Source organism: Sapajus apella, unplaced genomic scaffold (genome assembly GCF_009761245.1).
Source record: "Sapajus apella isolate SASKATOON/1434 unplaced genomic scaffold, GSC_monkey_1.0 scaffold37, whole genome shotgun sequence".
NCBI lineage: Eukaryota > Metazoa > Chordata > Mammalia > Primates > Cebidae > Sapajus > Sapajus apella.
This window is the reverse complement of record NW_022436977.1, coordinates 21,415,882-21,437,855: the sequence shown is the minus strand read 5'-3', so window position 1 is coordinate 21,437,855 and position 21,974 is coordinate 21,415,882. Positions and strand designations below refer to the sequence as shown.

Below are 21,974 nucleotides of genomic sequence, written 5' to 3'. Positions count from 1 at the left end.
AGCCTGGGTGACACAGTGAGACCCTGGCTCGAAAATAAACAAACCAACAAACAAAAAAACCAAAAGACAAAAAACTATTCTCCCTTCATGTTCTAATTTACAATTAAAATTATTTTTATTTAACTTCTCCTTATAAATACTATCTTTCCAACCACTGTCTTTATGGCTTTTCATTGTTTGCCCAAGAATTAAAATCATGAAGTAAACACAAAATCACTAGCATTTTCAATAATCTGGAAAGTGGTAATATTAATAAAATAATAAGTTTTACTATGGCAGTGTTTATGACCAAAAAAAGCTGACTCTGCCAATTAACACTGTAAACAAGAATTCATGAAGAATATTAGTAAAATAATAGAATTAATATCTCAAAGTTTTAGAAACTTCTTTTGTGTATAATTTAAAAGCACTCGAGGTTGGGCACAGTGGCTCACTCTTTGGGAGGCTGAGGGGGCGGATCATGAGGTCATGAGGTCAAGAGATCAAGACCATCCTGGCCAACATGGTGAAACCCCGTCTCTACCAAAAATACAAAAATTAGCTGGGCGTGGTAGCGCGCACCTGTAGTCCCAGCTACTCAGGAGGCTGAGGCAAGAGAATTGCTTAAACCTGAGAGGCGGAGGTTGCAGTGAGTCAAGATTGCGCCACTGCACTCCAGCCTGGCGCCTGGCGACGGAGCCAAGACTCTGTCTCAAAAAAATAAATAAATAAAATAAAAGTACTCCAAAATAATAGCATTAAATCAATCAACAAGACCTGATATTTTGTTGGCATAGGTCATTAACAGTATTTAAACATAAAATTACAAAAATATTCTACTACAGAATTTCAGATTATTCACCTTGTTCCTCACTACAGATCTTCAGAATCAAAGAAACTGTATTAAGTAGTTTTACACAAAGAAAAAGCACAGCGTGGATTAGGAGACCTAGGTTCTAGTCCCACCTCTGTCATTAACGAGCCACAAGATGTTAAGAAGAGACTAAATCCAATAACCCCTCACTTCCTTTTTAGCTCTAACATTCCTTGTTCTGAAGAGAAAAACGTACTAAATATAAAAGCAGGGATATAAATATAAAATATAAATATAAATTATTTATATAAATATAAATAAATATAAAAACAGGGATATTTGTTTTTGTTTGCGGCAGAGTAGCGCTCTGTGGCCTAAGCTGGAGTAGAATGGGACAATCTCAGCTTCTCATGCCTCAACCTCCCAAGTAGTTGGGATTACAGGCAACCATCATCATGCTGAGCTAATTTTTATATTTTTGTTTTGTTTTGTTTTGTTTTGTTTTTTGAGACAGAGTCTCACTGTGTCACCAAGCTGGAGTGCACCGGAGCAATCTCGGCTCACTGCAACATCTGCCTGTCAGGTTCAAGCGATTCTCCTGCCTCAGCCTCCTGAGTCCAGCCTGTAGCTGGACTACAGGCACGTGCCACCACACCCATCTAATTTTTGTACTTTTAGTGGAGACGGGGTTTCACCATGTTGGTCTGGAAGGTCTTGACCTTATGATCCACCCACCTCAGCATCCCAAAGTGCTGGGATTTAATTTTTGTATTTTTAGTAGAGACAGGGTTTCACCATGTTGGCCAGCCTGGTCTCAAACTCCTGATCTCAGGTGATCCACCCTCCTTGGCCTCCCAAAGTGCTGGGATTACAGGTGTGAGCCACCGCACCCGGAAATAGGGACAATTTAAAGACTAAAAAAAAAAATACTATTAATAACCACACATAGACGATGAGTATAAAATGGGACTATTCTAGGCACAGTGGCACATGCCTGTAATCCCAGCACTTTGAGAGGTCAAGGTAGGTAGATCATGAAGTCGGGAGATCAAGACCATCCTGGCCAACATGGTTAAACCACATCTCTACTAAAAATATAAAAATTAGCTGGGTGTTGTGGCACGTGTCTGTAGTCCCAGGTAACTCAGGAGGCTGAGGCAAGAGAATCGCTTGAGGAGGCTAAGGTTGAGGTGAGCCGAGGTCATGCCACTGCATTCCAGCTTGGCAACAGAGAGAGACTCTGTCTCCAAAAAAAAAAAAAAAAGGGACTGTTCTAGACAAACCAAAATAAAATATACAGTCACTCATGCTATTTTATGTGAACTTGTCGAATACTGTTTTTTCATTTCATCCTAGAAACTTGTTTTCTTAAGTTTGTGTCTTAGTCTTATTTTAAGAGTTTGTTTTGATTTTACATTATGCTAACTCTAAGGATTCACAAAGATTAAATTATTTTCAGCTAATGTCATACAAATACTTTATTTTTTGCAGGCAGAGTCTCACTCTGTCGCCCAGGATGCAGTCCAGTGGCACGATCTCGGCTCACTGCAATCTCTGCCTCTCAGGTTCAAGTGATTCTCATGTCTCAGCCTCCCGAGTAGCTGGGACTACAGGTGCACGTAACACCATGCCAAGCTAATTTTTTGTATTTTAGTAGAGATGGGTTTCACCATGTTGCCCAGGCTGGTCTCAAACTCCTGAGCTTAGGCAATCCGCCCACCTAAGCCTCCCAAAGTGTTAGGATTACAGGTGTGAGCCACTGTGCCCAGCCTACAAATAGAAAGTAATCTGTTTTCATGCTGAATTTCATAAAATAAAGAACAAGAACTAATACATTTTCCAGTTTCAAGTTTAAGAGCCATGTATTTTTTGAACCAACTTTAGAAACTTTACTTAATGCCCATAAAAAGGAAATAACTCACTGATGAGATACTCATCAACAGAATTCTGTATGTGATTTTATCATGTAGAGTTAATCAAAAAAGATACTTCTACTTCAAGGTGACTTCAAAATCTATACACACAGAGTAACAATACAATCTAAGTAGAAAAAACCAGATTGGTACAATTTCTAAATTATTTTTTATCAACTACTCCTGAGTTATAAAGCTGAAAACTCAAATATCTCTAATCACACAAATAACTGTAACTATTAAAAAATGCAATCCAGGCCGGGGGCAGTGGCTCATGCTTGTAATCCCACAACTTTGGGAGACCAAGGCAGGCGGATCACTTGAGGTCAGAAGTTCAAGACATACCTGGCTAACATGGCAAAACCCCATCTCTACTAAAAATACACAAAAATTAGCCAGGCAGTGAGTGACACATGCCTGTAATCCCAGCTACTTGGGAGGCTAAGGCACAAGACATCACTTGAAACTGGGAGGTGGAAGATGCAGTGAGCTGAGATCACACCATTGTACTCTAGCCTGGGCAAGAAAGCAAGACTCTGTCTTAAAGGAAAAAAAAAAAGTAATCCAGAAAATTTAATTTTCCAATTATTATTGGTTGTTCATACACATAAACCAAAGTTAATGTTCACCCCTGACATAGCATGCAGTTCTCGCCAACCTTCCATTCCAAATTATAATTTAGGTGGAGACAGAATAATCTACAATCACACTCACCACTAGAACTTTCACAGAAGCTTTGTGAGACATGGGCAGAGGCCTTCTGCAGCTTCTGGGCCTCTGCACCTGAGCTTAGCTGCTTTGTATTAGCCATTTTTGAGTCTTCTGTTAATGAATTATCTTTTTTCTCCTGAGTTTGGGGCTGCTCCATTTCCTGGTCAAGTCTCAGAGGATCACCTGCTCTCACCAAAGGTAAGGGAGGCTGTGAAGAGTCTTCCTCTACAGGTTCTGTTTCTGCAGTCCCTGATTTCAGATCTCCTTCATATTCTATACTCTTTTCTTCCTTGGTATCTAATCTATTCTCAGTACATGGTTCTATTTCTGGAGCAACATCCTCCCAAGACTGGGAATCTGAGCACTTCTCCACTCCCTCTAAGGGTTCACAAGAAACATCAACTCTGGGAGATGGCTCTTTCACATCTACAATCACAACACTGGAGTCCTCTGAAGTAGCTTCTTCCCAAGCTTCCTGATCCTTATGTTCCAATTCTTGGTCAAGTATTGCCAACTTTTGAGGAGAATCAATACTAATCACACTGGTTTCAATTTCCATAGCTTCTGAGCATTCTTTTTTTGGGATTTCCTTTTGAAGACACAACCCTTGGGACTGAGTTTCAGTCAGAGAAAGGTGCAATGGGACAGTCTCCGTATTTTCTTCTTTGAGTTCCTCTCCTTGACTTTCACAAGGGGTCTCAGGGATTTCCTCCACCTCAGACCCTGAAGACTCCTCCTCTGGATGGTGTTCTTTAATTTCCATAGCTTCCTCCTGATCTAACACACTAGAGAGTGCCTCAGATCGGGTAGCTGGTGAAGGAACTGCCTGACTCCCCGAATCACAAGTGAGATCAATACAAACATCTTCTGCTACACTTTCTTCTCTGCCCTTGCAACCAGTGGCTAAAATGCTAATGTCATCCCTTGTGTCTGTGTCATCTCCCTTTGTTTTGTCATCATTCTGACTCAGTCGTACTTCACCATCCTGTGCTGGATTCATTAGGATACTATCATTTTCAGCAGGAACAAATTTAGAATTGAGAACTGGAGACATGGGTTCGACATCCTCAATCTGTGTGTTTTCTCCATCCTCATCAATCCTGTGAGAACTCAAGCTCTCCATCTTTGGGGACTGACTATACTCACTTGTAGAAAGCATCAACTTGCAAGAATCCCCTGTCAAAGATAGTCCAAGATCCTCAGGAGAATTCTTTGGTTCAATCTCTGAAGTTTTAGAACACTCAACTGTCAAAGATGAACTATGCAAATCTCCATCTTTCTTCCCATCGTTTGATTGTTCTTCTAGACTTGGGGAGGGAATAAAAATGTCCTAAGGAAGAATAAAAAGAAACAAATCATAATTTGTTCATGATCATATATCTTTTATAGATAATCCCTGGATTCATATAAAATTTCTAAAATCAAATACTCAAGAATTAAAGAATTCCAGGATAGCCAGGAGCAGTGGCACATGCTCCAGCTCACTTCAGTTCTCACGAGGTGGGAATATGTACTCATTTTACTTCACTATTTCAAAATATGCTAGCATTCATAAAGCAGATATTAAAACCCAGTGGCTGGGCACAGTAGCTCATGCCTATTATCCTAGCGTTTTGGGAGGCCAAGGCAGGTGGATCACATGAAGTCAGGAGTTTGAGACCAGCCTGACCAACACAGCAAAACCTTGTCTCTACTAAATACACAAGAATTAGCCAGGTGGGGTGGCACGTGCCTGTAATCCCAGCTACTCAGGAGACTGAGGCAGGAGAATGGCTTGAACCACAGAGGCGGAGGTTGCAATGAGCCAAGTTAGCAACATGGCACTCCAGCGTAGACAACAGAGTGAGACTCCATCTCAAAAAATAATAATAAATAAATAAATAAATAAAATCCAAAGCTTACAATATCAATAGTCAACAGAAAAATACAAATTAAAATAACAATGAAATGCCACTATATGCAACAAACGCAACTAACATAGGCCGGGCACAGTGTCTCCCGCATGTAATCTTAGCATTTTGGAAGGCCAAGGTGGGTGGATCACCTGAGGTCGGGAGTTCCAGGCCGGCTTGGCCAACATGGTGAAACCCCATCTCTACTAAAAGTATAAAAATTAGCCAGACATGATGGTGCAAGCCTGCAGTCCCAGCTTCTCAGGAGGCTAAAGCTGGAGAATCACTTGAACCCAGGAGGCAGAGACTGCAGTAAGCCAAGATTATGACACTGCACTCCAGCCTGTGTGATACAGCAAGATTCTGTCTCAAAAAAAAAAAAAAAAGCAAACTAACTTCACAAAACAGCCAGGCATCATGGTTCAGCCAGGCGTGCTGGCTCATGCCGGTAATCCCAGCACTTTGGGAGGCTAACATGGGAAACCTTCTTGAGCCCAGGAGTTCAAGACCAGCCTGGGCAACATGGCTAGACTCCATGTCTACAGAAACTTTAAGAATTAAGCAGGCATGTTGTGCCTCTATAGTCCCAGAAGAGGGACTTGAGAGGCTGAGGCAGAAGGATCACTTGAGCCCCAGGAGTTCAAGACTGCAGTGAGCTATGATTGTGCCAGTGCATACTAGCCTGAGTGACAGAACAAGGCTCTGTCCCAACAAAAGAGAAAACAACAGGCTCACAAAACCAAGGATTAGCAAGGATGTGGAACACCTGCAACTCTTATACATTGCTGCTGGGAATGCAAAATGTTATACACCCACTTTGGAAAAACAGTATGGCAGTATCTTATAAAGTTAAACATTCATGACTATATAACCTAGCCATTCTATTTGTAGGCATTTACCTAAGAAAAATAAAAATTTGTGCCCACAGAAAGATGTGTATGCAAATGATCATAGAGTTATTATTTATAACATGTGCATGCTGGCCAGGTGCAGTGGCTCACATTTGTATTCTCAGCACTTTGGGAGGTCGAAGTAGGCAGATCTCTTGAGGCTAGGAGCTTGAGGCCAGATTAACCAACATGGTGAAACCCTGTCCTGACTCAAAATACAAAAATTAGCTGGATGTGGTGGTGCACATCTGTGATCCTAGCTACCCAGAGGCTAAGGCACGAGAATCGCTTGTACCCAGGAGGAAAAGGTTGCAGAGGCAAAATCACGCCACTGCACTCCAACCTGGGCAACAGAGCAAGATTCTGTCTCCAAAAAAAAAAAGACGTGCATGCAAATGATCATAGGATTATTATTCATAAATTCATGGGAAATTATTCATATATTCACTCATATGTCATATATTAATTATAATTGAATAGATTATTCAAAATAACGAAAAACTAGAACAAAATGTCTATCAATTGGTGAATGAATAAACAAATTGTAGATACACATATTATGGAAAACTATCCAACAATATAAATGGAATAAAATATTACTAAGTACAATACAAGCAAATCTCAAAAATATGCTAAGTAACAGAGCTCAAATATAAAAGACCATATATATATTTCCTGATTACAATTACATTAAATTCTTTTTTTTTTTTTAACAACAAGGTTTCACTCTGTCGCCCAGGCTCTGGAGTGCAGTGGTGAGATCATAGCTCACTGCAGCCTCAATTTCCTGGGCTCAAGCAATCTCCCACCTCAGTCTCCCAAGCAGCTGGAATACAGGAGGGTGCCACCACATGCAGCTAATTTTTAAAATGACTTTTAGAAATCGGATTTGCTATATTGCCCAAACTTGAAATTATTGAAATACCAAAGCTGTACTCACAGAAAGATGACGTGTGGTTGCCTAGGGCAGGAGAGGGGAGTATACTGGGCCAGCAGGGAGATCAACCACAAAAGGTGGTTTCCTTATGGAAACTTTTTAGGGTGAAGGAACTGCTCTCTACTTTGACGGTGGTGGTGGTTACACAGCTGTATACAATGGCCAAATTTCATCAAATCATACATGTAAAATGGCAATTTTATTTTATGTAACCAATACTTCAATATTTTTTTTTAATTAATATAAAGCTTAGTTGTTTTCACATAAGAATTTACATTTAGTGTGTCATTTTGTCTAATGCAAAGGATGTAAAACTCCAGACACAGATGGTTAGGCATTCATTTCCTATGTTTTGTTTTGTTTAGTTTTGAGATAGGATCTTGCTCTTTCACCCAGGATGGAGTGCAGTAGCTTGATCACAGCTCACTGCAGCCTTGACATCTTGGACTCAATTGACCCTCTCACCTCAGCCTCCCAAGTAGCTGGGACTACAGGTGCACACCACCAGAGCCAGCTAATTTTTGTATTTTTTGCAGGGTGGGTCTCACTTTGTTGCCCACGCTTGTTTAAAAATCCTGGGCTCAAGCAATCTGCCTGCCTTAGCTTTCCAAAGTGCTAGAATTACAGGCATGAGCTACCATGCCCAGGGTTTTTTTCCTATGATTTTTAAGGGAATGAGGAATCAAATGGGTAGACAAGCATTCTATATATTCCTTAACTTCTGGTATTTCAATGTCTGGTACTACTGTTTATCCTATCAGATTGTTTAAATCTGTTCATATACTCTCAGATATGACTGAGTATAAATTGGTTCAGGCCGGGTGCAGTGGCTCAAATTTATAATCCGAACACTTTCGAAGGCTGAGACAGGAGGCTTACTTGAGCTGAGGAGTTTGAGACATGCCTCGGCAACAAAGTGAGACCCTGTCTCTACCAAAAAAAAAAAAAAAAAAAATTAGCTGAGTGTGGTGGCACACGTCTGTGATCACGCTACTTGGGAGCCTGGAAGGCCAGGGCTTCGGTGAGTAGCAATTATGCCACTGCACTCCAGCCTGTACAACAAAGTGAGACTCAGTCTCAAAAGGGAAAAAAAAAAAAAAAAAAAAGTTCAACATTTCTAAATGGCAATTTAGCAAAACATAACAGCCCTGAAATCCTATATACCCCATAACCTAATAATTCCATTTCTGTGAAATTAATCAGTAAAAGCACACTGATATTTAGCTACAAAGTGGTTCACTGTTTTATTATAACTTAGAAAACAATATGAAATATCTTAACTTGTTATGGATATAGATATAGATATAGATATAGATATATTTTTTTGAGACAGGGCCTTGTTCTGTTGCCCAGGCCGGAGTGCAGTGGTGCCATCATGACTCATTGCAGTCTCGACCTCCTAGGCTCAAGTGATTCTCCTACCTCAGCCTCCTGAGCAGTTGGGACTACAGGCACACACCACCTCACCTAATTTTTTTAGTACTTTTTGTAGAGATGAGGTTTTGCCATGTTGCCCAGGCTGATCTCGAACTCCTGGGTTCAAGTGATCTGCCCACCTCCAACTCCCAGAGCACTGGGATTACAGGCATGAGCTACGTCATCCAGCCAGGATAATCATTTTTAAATTATATTTTATCACATGATAGAATATTTTGTGTCTATATAAACCTACACTGCAGAAGAATACTAAAAGACCAAAAAACATTCAGGCTACAGCAAGAAGTTTCTATTTTAGTAAAATATTATGCAGGTATATATTATAGTCTTCTTTTTTTTGGGACAGAGTCTCGTTCTGTCACTAGGCTGAATTGCATTGGCACCATCTCTGCTCACCGCAACTTCCACCTCCCAGGTTCAAATGATTTTCCTGCCTCAGCCTCTGTAGTACCTGGTATGATAGGCACCTGCCACCATGCCTAGACAAGTTTTGTACTTTTTAGTGGAGATGGGGTTTCACCATGTTGGTCAGGCTGGTCTCAAACTCCTGACCTCAAGCGATCCATCCACCTTGGCCTCCCAAAGGGCTAGGATGATAAGCATGAGCCACACACCTGGCCATTACAGTCTTTTTATACATTTTATATTATGTAATCTTCATGTAATTTTAGTTAATAAACATATATCCAAAAAAGCTAAGAGTTGGCCAGGCACGATGGCTGTAATCCCAGCACTTTGGGAAGCTGAGGCAGTTAGATCACCTGAGGTCAGGAGTTCGAGACCAGCCTTACCAACATGGTGAAACCCCATCTCTATTAAAACAAAAAAACTAGCCAGGTGTGGTGGCAGGTGCCTGTAATCCCAGCTACTCGGGGGGCTGAGGCAGGAGAATTGCTTGAGCTCATGAGGCACAAGTTGCAGTGAGCCGAAATCATGCCACTACACTCCAGCCTCAGCAACAGGGCAAGACTCCATCTCAGAAAATAAATTAATTAAATAAAATAATTCCATGGCATTTACTGCATTTACAATGTTGTGTCACCACCATCATTATTCTAGTTTGAAAACATTTGTCTAATTGTCCTCACCAAAATTAATACATATATCAAGAATGAGAAAAATGTTGGCTATCAAATTATGTTCTACTCCTCTTCTCCCCTTCCCTCATATCCTGGGGGTCAAAGAGGCTAGGCGACTAACAAATTTTTTCTTTCTTTCTTTCTTAGGAAAGAAAGAAAAAAAAAAATCAACAAAATTTCCTTTATCCCAGTTTTCTCTTGAATAGTAATAATCTCTTTATACATATTTAAATCTCACAACATCAAACTTAAGTTGATTTGGACTCCAGTAACCAAGAGACAAAAGAAATAACAGATGTGCAAGGGTTACCCATTGAGAATAATACGTACAAGTTTGATATATGATGAAAAAAGTAGAGAACTTAATAAAAATGGAGGACTGAATATACACATATTCAGAAATCCCATTAAGTAATGGTGAAGGGATTTTTCTTAAGCACAAAATTTTGGGAAAAAGAGAACCGAAAAAAAGATAACCGTAAAAAAATTCTGGAAAAGGTAATCTATTTAGCAGAAGAGTGAAAGTTGAATTCCTAAGCCAGCAGTGGAGAAAGCCAAGAAACAACCAGTCATACCACAGTTCAACTCTCATATCCTCACCCTGCCCCTCCTCTGCCCTGGAGAGAGTAAAATCAACTGTCCCAGGACTGGCAGACAATAGGCACAGTTATCAGGAAATACAATACTGAAAATAGGGAGATTAAATGAAAATCTACATACTGAATGAAACCTGCACCTGCCTCCCAACCTCCCTCCCACCCAAAGCCTTCTTCCATTAACAGACTTCTAGTACGTTGGTAGCCAGGCCTATACCCTACAAACAGAAGATGAGACATTTTCCTAGGCCATCTGACCAGACCAAGATAAATCAAGATACTGACATTATGGGACTCCCAATAAAATGTCCCAGCAGATCACATTATAGCAAGTTCCAAAAACAACAAGACCCAACCAGCTCAGAACTATCAATCATCTTTCTGACATGTCACTCTTGAACGTCAGCAAATAATCAAAGATTACCAGACATCTGAAGAAAGCTTCTAATTTGAAAGAGATCAGAACAAATAAAACTAAAGCCCATCTGGAAGAAATAATGACTATTCCAGAAAGAGAAAACTGTTATTAATATTGTTATAGAAATAAGATAGCATATCCATAAAGTAAGACAAATGCTATTAAAATATATATATATATATGTATATATATATTATATTCTAAAAAAAATTTAGAAATTAAAAACCCAAGAGTAGAAATTAGCAACTAAGAGAAGAATTAAAAGATAGTTGAACTGGGCAGTTGCACTGTAGGTACACCTAAGAAATATAAAACCATGTTTACACACAAACTTGTCCATAACTGTACACAGCAGCATTATTTACAATAGCCAAAAGGGGAAACAACCCAAATGTCCATCGATTGATGAATCAATGAGTAACTATGGTATATATAAACACAATGGTATTATTCAGCAATAAAAAGGAATGAAATTCTTTTTTTCTTTATATTTTTTATAGACAAGGATAGATCAACAGAAAAAAAAGGAATGAAAATCTGATACATGCTACAACATAGGTGAGCCTTGAAAATGTTATGCTAAATGAAAGAAGTCATTCACAAAGGCTATATACTTTATAATTCCATTTATATGAAATGTCCAGAATGAGGAAATCTATAGAGACAGAAAGTGACTGGTGGTCTCTAAGGGCCAGGGTAAAGGAAATGTTGAGTGTTATTGGGCATGAGTTTTGGGAAGGTAATGAAACTATTCTAAAATTAGATCATGGTGACGGTTGCACAACTCTGTGCATGTATTTAAAAAAAACATTGAATTGTGCAAATTAAATGGGTAAACTAAATGGTATGTGAATTACATTACAATATAGCCACTGTTTAATGACTGAATAAGTCAGCCAGAAAGTTGAACAAAAAGAGAGAGAGATGATCAAAAGTAGGAGACAACATAAAATTAGAAGACTATTACAGGAGTTTCAACATCCAAACAACAGATAGTCCATTAAAAAAAAGAACAGACAAAACAAAGGGAAGAATTAAAGAAATAAATTTATTTGAATGGAAGGACCTGAGTTTCTAAACTGAGAGGGCCTACCAACTACCTAATACAATGAATGAAAATAGAGTCTGGAAATTTCAGAACACTGGAATCAAAGAGAAAATCATGCAAGATTCCAGTAAAGAAAAAACAGATCACCTATTAAACGTCAAGATCAGACTGCCTTCACACTGTTTTGTTTTCTGTTGTTATTTTGGTTTCATTTTTGGTTTTCTTCGCAGAAACAGGGTCTGGCCATGTTGCCCAGGCCTGTCTCAAACTCCTGGCGTCAAGTGATCCTCCCACTTTAGCCTCCCAAAATGCTAAGATTACAGGCATTAGCCACCACGGCTGGCTTGGCTTCACACTTCTCAACAGCAGCACTGGAAGTTGAAAGGAAATAGAGCAATGCCTTCAAAATCTTTAAAGGAAAATTATTTCCAATCTAGAACTCTATACTCCTGTAAACTACAAATCAAGTGTGATAGCAGAATATGTGATAGCAGAATAAAGATTACTAGACAATGTCCCCCACCAAAATGAGGGAGTAAACCAAGCAAGAAGACATGAAGCTCAGGAAGTAACCAACAAAGGCAAGCAAGTAGAATCTCCAAGAACGACAGTGAAGGGAGGTAACAGTTATGCACTAGGCATAGAAGGGAACAGTACAGATTAGAAATCAGGAGGGTCCAAAAGTGGTTTCTACAAAAAAATGAAACAGAGAGTCTAAGTCTCCTCAACATCCTGAAAGAAGCTTCTGACAATTGGTGGAGAGTCTAGGGTTGATTTAATGAGAGTCAAAGAAAACTAAACAAATAAAGGCATTTACAATTTCAGAGAACATAAATTATACAAACATGAAAAAATAATGTCATAGGCTCTGCTGTGAATTGTTTACATAGTAATAAAGTAATATCATAGTGATATTAAACTCAGTAATGATCTAATATCATTACATGGTATCATATGATAGTAAACTCAGTAATGATCTAAACCAAATTATGATGTAACTATACTTGGAAAATGATAAAATATTTTTATGAAAATAGACTGGGCATGGTAGTTCATATCCGCGATCCCAGCATTTTGGGAGGCCAAGGCAGGAGGTCTGCTTGAGCCCAGGAGCTCAAGACCACCCTGGGCAACAGAGTGAGGTCCTAGCTCTACAAAAAACTTTTAATTAGCCATGTGTGGTAGTGTGTGCCAGTAGTCCTAGCTACTCAGGAGGCTGAGGTGGGAGGATGGCTTGAGCACAGGAGTTCAAGGCTACAGTGAGCTATGACTGCTCCACTACACTCCAGTCTGGGCAACAGGGCAAGACCGTGCACCTAAGAACAAAAAATATAATCATGCCATGTAGAATTATACCAAAAGAAAAAGCATAAAGAACCAAAAGTGGTTATCTTTGAGTAGGAAGAAGCCTTGTTTTAACTGTCTGACTTATTTTTTGGCTTTTACAAATGCTTAAGTAAAATCAAACCTTTAACTTAAAAGCTATGTTGTAAAGGTATTTTTTTTTCTTTTGAGACAAGGTCTCATTCTTGCTCAAACTGAGTGCTGTGGCATGATCACTGCTCACTGCAGCCTCAACTTCCTGGACTCAAGCAATTCTCCAGCCTCAGCCTCCAGAGTAGCTGAGACTATAGGCACATATCACCACTCTGGGCCAATTTTTGACTATGTATAGATACGAGGTCTCACTATGTTGTCCAAGCTGTTCTCAAACTCCTAGGCTCATGTGATTATCCTGCCTCAGCCTCCCAAAGTGCTGGGATTATAGGTGTGGGAGACTGTGCCTGGCCTACTAAGAGTATTCTTTTTTTGTTGTTTTTCTTTTTTTTTTTTTGAGAAAGAGGCTCGCTCTGTCACCCAGGCTGGAGTGCAGTGGTGCACCTTCTGGGTTCAAGCAATTCTCCTGCCTCAGCCTCCTGAGTAGCTGGGATTACAGGCGCCTGCCACCACGCCCGGCTAAATTTTCTATTTTCAGTAGAGACAGGGTTTCACCAGCTTGGCCAGGCTGGTCTTGAACTCCTGACCTCATGATCCACCTGCCTTGGCCTCCCGAAGTCCTGGGATTACAGGTGTGGCCCACCACGCTCAGCCTTGGTATTCTTGAGAAGACTTTTTAAGAGGCATGGACTACACTGGCTGAGGCATCTTAGAAAATATGAGTTCAAAGAAACCTGACTAGAGTTATCTTAGGTTCCAAGAATCTCTGAAGTATGTTCAGAATCACTCATTTGTCTCAAATTTTCATTGCTGGTTTTTCAGCTGCTTCTGAAAGTCTTTGGTAAATGTTGAAAATAGAGCAATTCCTTCAACAGTACCTTGTTTTTCAAAACATCAATTCTCCCTTTGTGGCCAGGCATTATGTCCACACCCACCAAGGGTAGGAACATCTTTCCAAAGACCACAAAAGTCTTGTTTGGTCCCTGATAAACATCTGATAACCATTCTCTTTAAATTAGTGCTGGAAAATTCTTCTCAGTGCTCTGTGTCAGTGCTTATAGCTCATCCTTAAATTCTTTCTTTTTTTTTTTTTTTTTTTTTTTTTGAAACAGGGTCTCACTCTGTCGCCCAGGCTGCAGTGCAGTGCAGTGGAATGATCTCAGCTCACTGTAACCTCCACCTCCTGGGTTCAAGCGCTTCTCCTACCTCAGCCTTCTAAGTAGCTAGCACTACAGGTGCGTGCCACCATATCTGGCTAATTTTTGTATTTTTTGGTAGATACTGGGTTTCACTGTGCTGGCCAGGCTGCTCTCAAACTCCTGGCCTCAAGTGATCTGCCTGCCTTGGCCTCCCAAAGTGCTGGGATTATAGCAAAGTGCTGGTGAATCACTGCACCCAGCCTAGCCCATCCTTAAATTCTGTTATCTCTTCTGAACTATATGTGTTAATCTATAACTTTTTTTTTTTTTTTTGAGATTGGGGTCTTGCTATTTTGCCCAAGCTTTTCTCAAACTCCTAGGTCCAAATGCTCCTCCTATCTCAATCTCCTGAGCAGCTGAGATTATAGGCATGCCCCACCACACCCAGTTACATTCACATATAACTTAGAAAAATAAAAGCTAAAGAAAGCCAGGCATGGTAACCCACACTTATAAACTCAATACACTGGGAAGCTGGGACAGTAGGACTGCTTGAGCTCAAGAGTTTGAGAACAGCCCTGGCAACACAGTGAGACCCCGTCTCTACAAGAAAAATTAAGAAATTAGTTGGGCATGGTGGTGCATGCCTGTAGTTCCAGCTACTTGGGAGGCTGGGGTGGGAGGATCACTTGAGACTAGAAAGTCAAGGCTCACCACTGCACTCCAGCTTGGGCAACAGACCAAGATCCTGATGCAGTTAACAACAACAAAAAAAAAGCTAAAGAAAATGATGTGTGGTTTGAGCATCCATTTCACCTCTAGGTAACCTTGTTTTCAACCCTTTCACTGTCAGCAACAGCTACCCTTATGTAGCATTTATCAAGTGCAAGGCCCTATTCCAGGCATTTTATACATGTTAACACAACCTTCATAACTATCCTATGAGGTAGGCAGTATCAATATCCTCACCATTTGACTGATAAACAAACTATGATTCAATTTCAATTGGTCAAAAAGGTAGTAATGAAAGAGCCAGGAGTCTAGGAAGTTCTGACTCCAGAGTCCTCACTCTTAACAATGCCACCAAACTGCTTCTAATGAACTGCATAAAATGAAGTCCTTTAACAAAACAAGTTTTGAAACTCCAAAAAACAAATCAATTTATTTCTTCCTACTGTCCTCTCCTCACTTAAGTTATGGCACAGTTACTACTCATTGTCAAATTTTACTTTTAAATACAAACTCTTGTTACACCACCTGCAAACTGAAATGTGTAAAATAAGCTCTCCCAATAAAACTACAATAATTCCCACACTTAAGGTCTTATAAGAATAGGTATTTAGATTGAACATATAAAATAGTCATTTAGCTTTAAGGATTTTCAACTCACTATGAAGCCTCAATTTCATTTCTTTAAATATTTAAATTTAAAATTATACAAATTAAAAGTCAGTTTTCCCTTCCTTTTAGAAGAAAATACATATTGGAAAACTAAAAACCATCTTGATACCATAAGTATAGGAATGATCCTATACTGAGATCACATCCATTTAGAGAAATAATACACAACCTTTGAAAGGATAAGTGAAGACAATGTAGCACTGAGAATTATTATGATGACACAATGTTAAATGGAAAAAGAAAATTTAAATTGTGCTATATAAACACCTTTTTTAAAAAATATAAGCATGCGGGGGCACATATCATCAGGACCTCCTAAGGATGTGTCATGGGTAAAAAAATTTAGTATTAAAAAAAAAAAAACCACAGCTGGGTGCAATGGCTCATGCCTGTAATCCCAGCACTTTGGGAGGCCAAGGCAGGCAGATCACGAGGTCAAAAGATCAAGACCATCCTGGCCAACATGGTGAAACACTGTCTCTAATAAAATACAAAACTTAGCTGGGTGTGGTGCCATACACCTGCAGTCCCAGCTACTCAATAGGCTGAGGCAGGAGAATAGCTTGAACCCAGGAGGCAGAGGTTGCAGTGAGCTGAGATTGCATCACTGCACTCCATCCTAGTGACAAAGTGAGACTCCCTGTCAAAAAATATATGTATATGTAGCAACAGTTGTGTTAAGGTAGAATAATGAGTTAAGTCCCTTTGCAATTTTGCAGTAACATTTTCAAAAAGTTTAAAGACACTGTAAAAAGTTTAAACACTAAAAAAAAAAATCAAGATGTTAAGTGACTCTGGAAATGTTCTAAAACTGCTTTGTGATGACAGCTTCACAACTCTGTAAATTTACTAAAAGATCACAAATCGTACATTTAAAACATGAATTTTATGGTCTGTAAATTATACCCCAATAATGCCGTTTTTAAAAAATATATTAGGAGAAACAACTGTTTTTACAATACTCACATGAGAAAACTGAGGCTGGGATGGGATAGGAAGTGACCCAGGAGTGAAGATTGGTGTGCTCTGAGATACTGGTGTTGAAGCTTGTGGTGATACAGTGGGCTCAGGTGGGAGAGGGGGGTTTTCTAACTCCACTGGTTCACTTTGAAGTTTCTTCTGAAAAGGCTCTCCTCCTTCTTCAGATAACATTGACATGTCCATTGGCTTATCTGATTTAAAACAGGAAAAACAAATTGAGAAATACCATTCATCAATACTACTCATGTTCCAACATCACTAAAAACAATTACATTACAGAAATTTTCACTCTAAAAAAAACAGTGATGTAATTTTCACAAAAGCTGACAGAATAATAGAAGATTGGGTCCTAGCAATCTAGCAATACTTCCTTTGGTTGGCAGAGCAGTCCAAGCGCCTATTTTTAGGTACAGATTAAAACTGACGCATCGGCCGGGGGTGGTGGCTCAAGCCTGTAATCCCAGCACTTTGGGAGGCCAAGGCGGGTAGATCACGAGGTCAAGAGATCGAGACCATCCTGGTCAACATGGTGAAACCCCGTCTCTACTAAAAATACAAAAATGAGCTGGGCATGGTGGTGCGTGCCTGTAATCCCAGCTACTCAGGAGGCTGAGGCAGGAGAATTGCCTGAAACCAGGAGGCGGAGGTTGCAGTGAGTCGAGATCGCGCCATTGCACTCCAGCCTGGGTAACATGAGTGAAACTCCGTCTCAAAAACTCCCTCTAGCCTTAAAAAAAAAAAAAAAAAAAAAAAAAAAAACTGATGCATCTGGGGTTACCCACCCATTCATAAGAAATGTTAAATTAACTTGGCTCCTTTCCTGATTTTATAGCTCAGTTTTTCACATTTCATGTAGAAAAGCACAAACTACCGGTACTTAATTTAACCATCATATATTCTACCATGGGCCTTGAAAGACAGTGAACCTGTCACCACTCTAAGTAAATACAGTACCTATAATTCATATTTATGAACTCATTATGTTTACATTAACAATTGCTAAGTGCAGAGAGATGGATGCCTATACAAATACAGATGAAGAAAAAAGCCTATAAATGCCAATCAGCACTGATTTATCAAAGAACTAAGAGAAGACACTAATCCTGACACAAATTAGGAGGGAACACACACACAAAACACAAAACACTGCTTTCCCATAGTATACTACCACCTGTAGGCTATCAGGGTCTTGCTTGGAGTCAGCCCAGCTAGCTAAGTATTTGATTCATCATTTTTATCCTCTATCTTACAACTTGACCCCAACCAGGCTTCCTCTAGACCACTACAAACTACTTATAACATTTACCTTTTCCCCATAATTCACATTGATTCTACCAGCAATCCAAACCGCAACCTCAATACCCATCCTTGCTGCTTACCTTAGCCTTAATCTTACCAGTCCACACCTAATTTGGGATCTGGTGCTACAGACTTTAATATACTACCACAGCTGTGCTAAGTATTTTTATTGTACCTTTTGAACTTTCTGGCCATGACAAAGCACATTGAAAACCTGCTATTATAGGCAACTCACATAAAAAAGGCTTTAGGTTAATAATCTAAGAGAAAAGCAAAAAAAAAAAAAAACAAATACAAAAGGCACATATAGTTTCACAAACAGTGATGCACATATTAAGCAGATGCATTAAATCTGAAATATAACTGACAAGGGAAAATAAATTGTTACATAGAAAAAGAAATCTGAGTCATACACATGATGCCAATTATGTAAAAATAGTTTATATTTATGTACTGAAAACTGAAATATATCCAATGACACTACAGTACTTGTAACTATAGCAGGCTTACAGTACCAAAGGTGATTTTTATTTTCATTAATTTCCTATATACTTAACAAACTTTCTACAATAAATATTAATTGTTTACAACAAGGGAGAAAGCTTTTTTTTTTTTAAGACAGGATCTCACTCTGTTGCCCAGGCTAGAGTGCAGTGGTGGGAACTTGGCTCACTGCAACCTCCACCTCCCGGGTCCAAGTGATTCTCCCACCTCAGCCTCCTGAGTAGCTGGGATTACAGGCGCCCACCACCATGCCCGGCTAATTTTTTTGTATTTTTAGTAGAGATGGGGTTTCACCATGGTGGCCAGGCTGGTCTCGAACTCCTGACCTCAGGTGATCTGCCCACCTTGGCCTCCCAAAGTGCTGGGATTACAGGCGTGAGCCACTGCACTCAGCCTGAGAAAGCATATTTAATATAATTATTTTTATATTTTTTCAATGTTCACACTACAGATAAAAGAAACTGTTCTAACAATTAACCAAACTTAACTTGTATTACCAGGGTTTTTGCAGAATTAATTCACCTAATCATGTTATGCTTAGATTAGTATTAGTCCATTTGGATACCTACCAACATTTTAAGAAAACAGCCAGAGACAAATTTTGTAGCAGAAGAAAGTCTAAGGTCAAATTCTATCACTGATAAATTACATGTGAAAACCCGTTAAATATGTCTATGTTTTACGTTACTCAAAAACAGAGAAAGGATATAACAGGAGGCATATACATGACAGATAATGGGAGAGGTTCTGGAGGCAGCTACCTGAGTTCAAATCTGCTTCTACATCTCATTAGTTGCAAAATCTTTCTATGCCTCCATTTCCTCATCTGTAAAATGGGGATTAAAAAATAACACCTCCTTCTTAGGATGTTTGTGAGGATTCAATGAGAAAAGCCACAGAAATGCACCTAGAACAATGCCTTGCATATACTAAGTGCTCAATAAATAAAAATAAAACTATTATATTATTACTTACATATGAAAGAGGGAAAAGATAAAAATCATGGAATTTGTTAGAAAAAGCTTTGTAGGAATCACAGAAATTTAGAAACATCTTCAATGACTGGATAGGAGACTAGGGCAGAGCAAAAGAAGCTTAAATAATGAGATAAATTAGGTTAAGTAAAAAGGAAAGCTTTCTTGCAAATAAAGTAATATAAAATCTCTAGGTCTTCAAAGCAGTAAATGAACGAAGTTAAAATTTTTACCACCTACTCTTAATCACTCTTATGCTAAAACTATTTTAATAATAGCAAAAATAACCTATAAGGAGCACAAGAAACAACTGTTGGTTCCTTCCTACCAAAAATATGTTCACAAGTTGCTAAAAACAACTAGGCCATTAGTAATAAGCCCAGTTCTTCCCCATACTAACTCATTTAAGTCAACTTTAAAAACAAAAATTCTTCCTCCAGAGCCTTTTTAAAAATTGAGCCAACAATACAGAAATCTCAACAGAATTAGTACTAGAAAAGCAAAGAATGGGGAATGGGGTTAGACAAAAAAAAGAAAGAAAGAAGAACAAAGAACTGAGGACAGCACTTTACAATAGGCCACATCCCTAAAGGTTAGACAGACATGAGTCCTACTGAGTTGTGTGGGTCACAAGCATTCTAAAGCACAAAGAAACAGTACATTTTGCAAGGCAGAAGAAGTGTTGCTCCTATTCTAATCTGAGATCAACAGACAGATCAAGAGAGCTCACCTTGTCTCCCTTCTTGCTCTGTGGGACTGCTAGGAACGATAAAAGGAGTAGATCGGAAAGCATCAGGGGAAGGAGCAACAAGATCTGAGGAATTCCTTTATATAAAGAGAGAATCACAGGTTATTTTACCATAGCCACAGTTTTGCATTTCTGTATTTGTTTTTACTTTTTAATAGGAAAAAATATCTAAGGCATTCAGATAAATAGTTAACAGCACTTCTCCCAAACAGCAACCTGAGGCTGGCAGAAGAACCACAAATACTTCAATAACTATTTCCCACACCAGATATTTCTATTCTAAAATAAGAACTTTTTCAAAAAGAGAACAAGGCAAAAGTGAATGATCAGACACAAGGACATCATGACTGAAAAGAAAACGAGCAGTGCTAGGAAATAAATAAATTTGCAGATTAAAGATATAAAAAAATTATTCCATTTTTTGCCTAACAGACAGACCATGCATATTTTCATTAGAAAACAAAGCTAAAACTAAACAAACAAAAAAACAAGCAAACCTCTGTGCCCTAACACAGAGATTAAGAAATCCAACCACTATCAACTATAACAACCTATTCTCCACCCTCTGCTATTAAATGAGAAGAACTGCAAGTAAAACAAAGGAGTAGAATGCTTGTTTTGGAGAAATGCTTGTTTTGGAGGTATAACATTTTCTAAATAACTGTGCCTTTTCTTTCTTGGTCAAACATTTACACTACTATTACAAAATTTTCAAATGGGAAAACAGATTTACCTGCCTTCAACAGTTTACTATGTTCTCATCCCCAAAGCTCTAAAGCCTAGGTTCTACCTTTTAATTTCAAAAAGAATTCTGGAGTAGCAGGCAATTTTAGCTCTTTCAGCCTTAGCCTAAGATGCTCAGGCACATATTGCCTTGGCATAAGCTATTTTAGGCTTACTTACGTGGAAAGACTCTCCTGAACAAGGGACCGCTGACCAGAGAGCTGCAGGAGATGCAGAGTGGTGGCAGGTGTAGAAGCCAAAGAACACCCACCTCCCTCCCTTGAAGGAGTCGAGTAACCATCAGAAGCTTCTGAAAAAAAGAAATTCAGTTGCATTTACTTCTCAGATTGACAGTACTGAGCTGCCAAAAACCATTCAGTACTACAAACAGTAATATCCAAATTTCCAACCACGTTCCAAAAGGGCAGAAATTGTTTTCTAATTATACAACTAATGGAATGGCCCAAATCTTGAGTGAACATTAACCACCACCCCCACATGGGCTTCCTGAATAAAGAATTGATAAAGAGTTCCTTAGTACTTTCTGTCATGATCTAAACTTAGCGATTAAAAGCCAGAATCCTGGGCGGGCGTGTTGGCTCACGCCTGTAATCCCAGCACTTTGGGAGGCTGAGGCGGGCGGATCACATGAGGTCAGCAGTTCAAGACCTGGACTGGCCAACTTGGTGAGGCTCCATCTCTACTAAAAATACAAAAATTAGCCAGGCGTGGTGGCGGATGGCTATAATCCCAGCTACTTGGGAGACTAAGGCAGGAGAACTGCTTGAACCTGGTAGGGTGACAGAGCGAGACTCCATCTCAAAAAAATAATTTTTTGGCCGGGCACGGTGGCTCAAGCCTGTAATCCCAGCACTTTGGGAGGCCGAGGCGGGTGGATCACGAGGTCAAGAGATCGAGACCATCCTGGTCAACATGGTGAAACCCCGTCTCTACTAAAAATACAAAAAATGAGCTGGGCATGGTGGCGCGTGCCTGTAATCCCAGCTACTCAGGAGGCTGAGGCAGGAGAATTGCCTGAACCCAGGAGGTGTAG

At 39.4% G+C, this 21,974-nt stretch overlaps 1 protein-coding gene across 6 annotated transcripts in view; it reads right to left on the bottom strand.

Moving 5' to 3' along the window:
* TP53BP1 (tumor protein p53 binding protein 1) overlaps window positions 1-21,974 on the bottom strand; it is a 108,879-nt gene that overhangs the window by 45,460 nt on the left and 41,445 nt on the right. For 5 of the 6 annotated variants that reach the window (XM_032297694.1, XM_032297692.1, XM_032297693.1 and 2 more), the window contains 4 exons: window positions 21,101-21,230; window positions 20,180-20,274; window positions 16,658-16,863; window positions 3,421-4,747 (listed from right to left, as the gene is read on the bottom strand). In XM_032297694.1, coding sequence (XP_032153585.1) covers window positions 3,421-4,747; window positions 16,658-16,863; window positions 20,180-20,274; window positions 21,101-21,230 — 1,758 coding nt within the window. The remainder of the gene's footprint in view (window positions 1-3,420; window positions 4,748-16,657; window positions 16,864-20,179; window positions 20,275-21,100; window positions 21,231-21,974) is intronic. The other variant, XM_032297690.1, reaches the window with a different exon arrangement.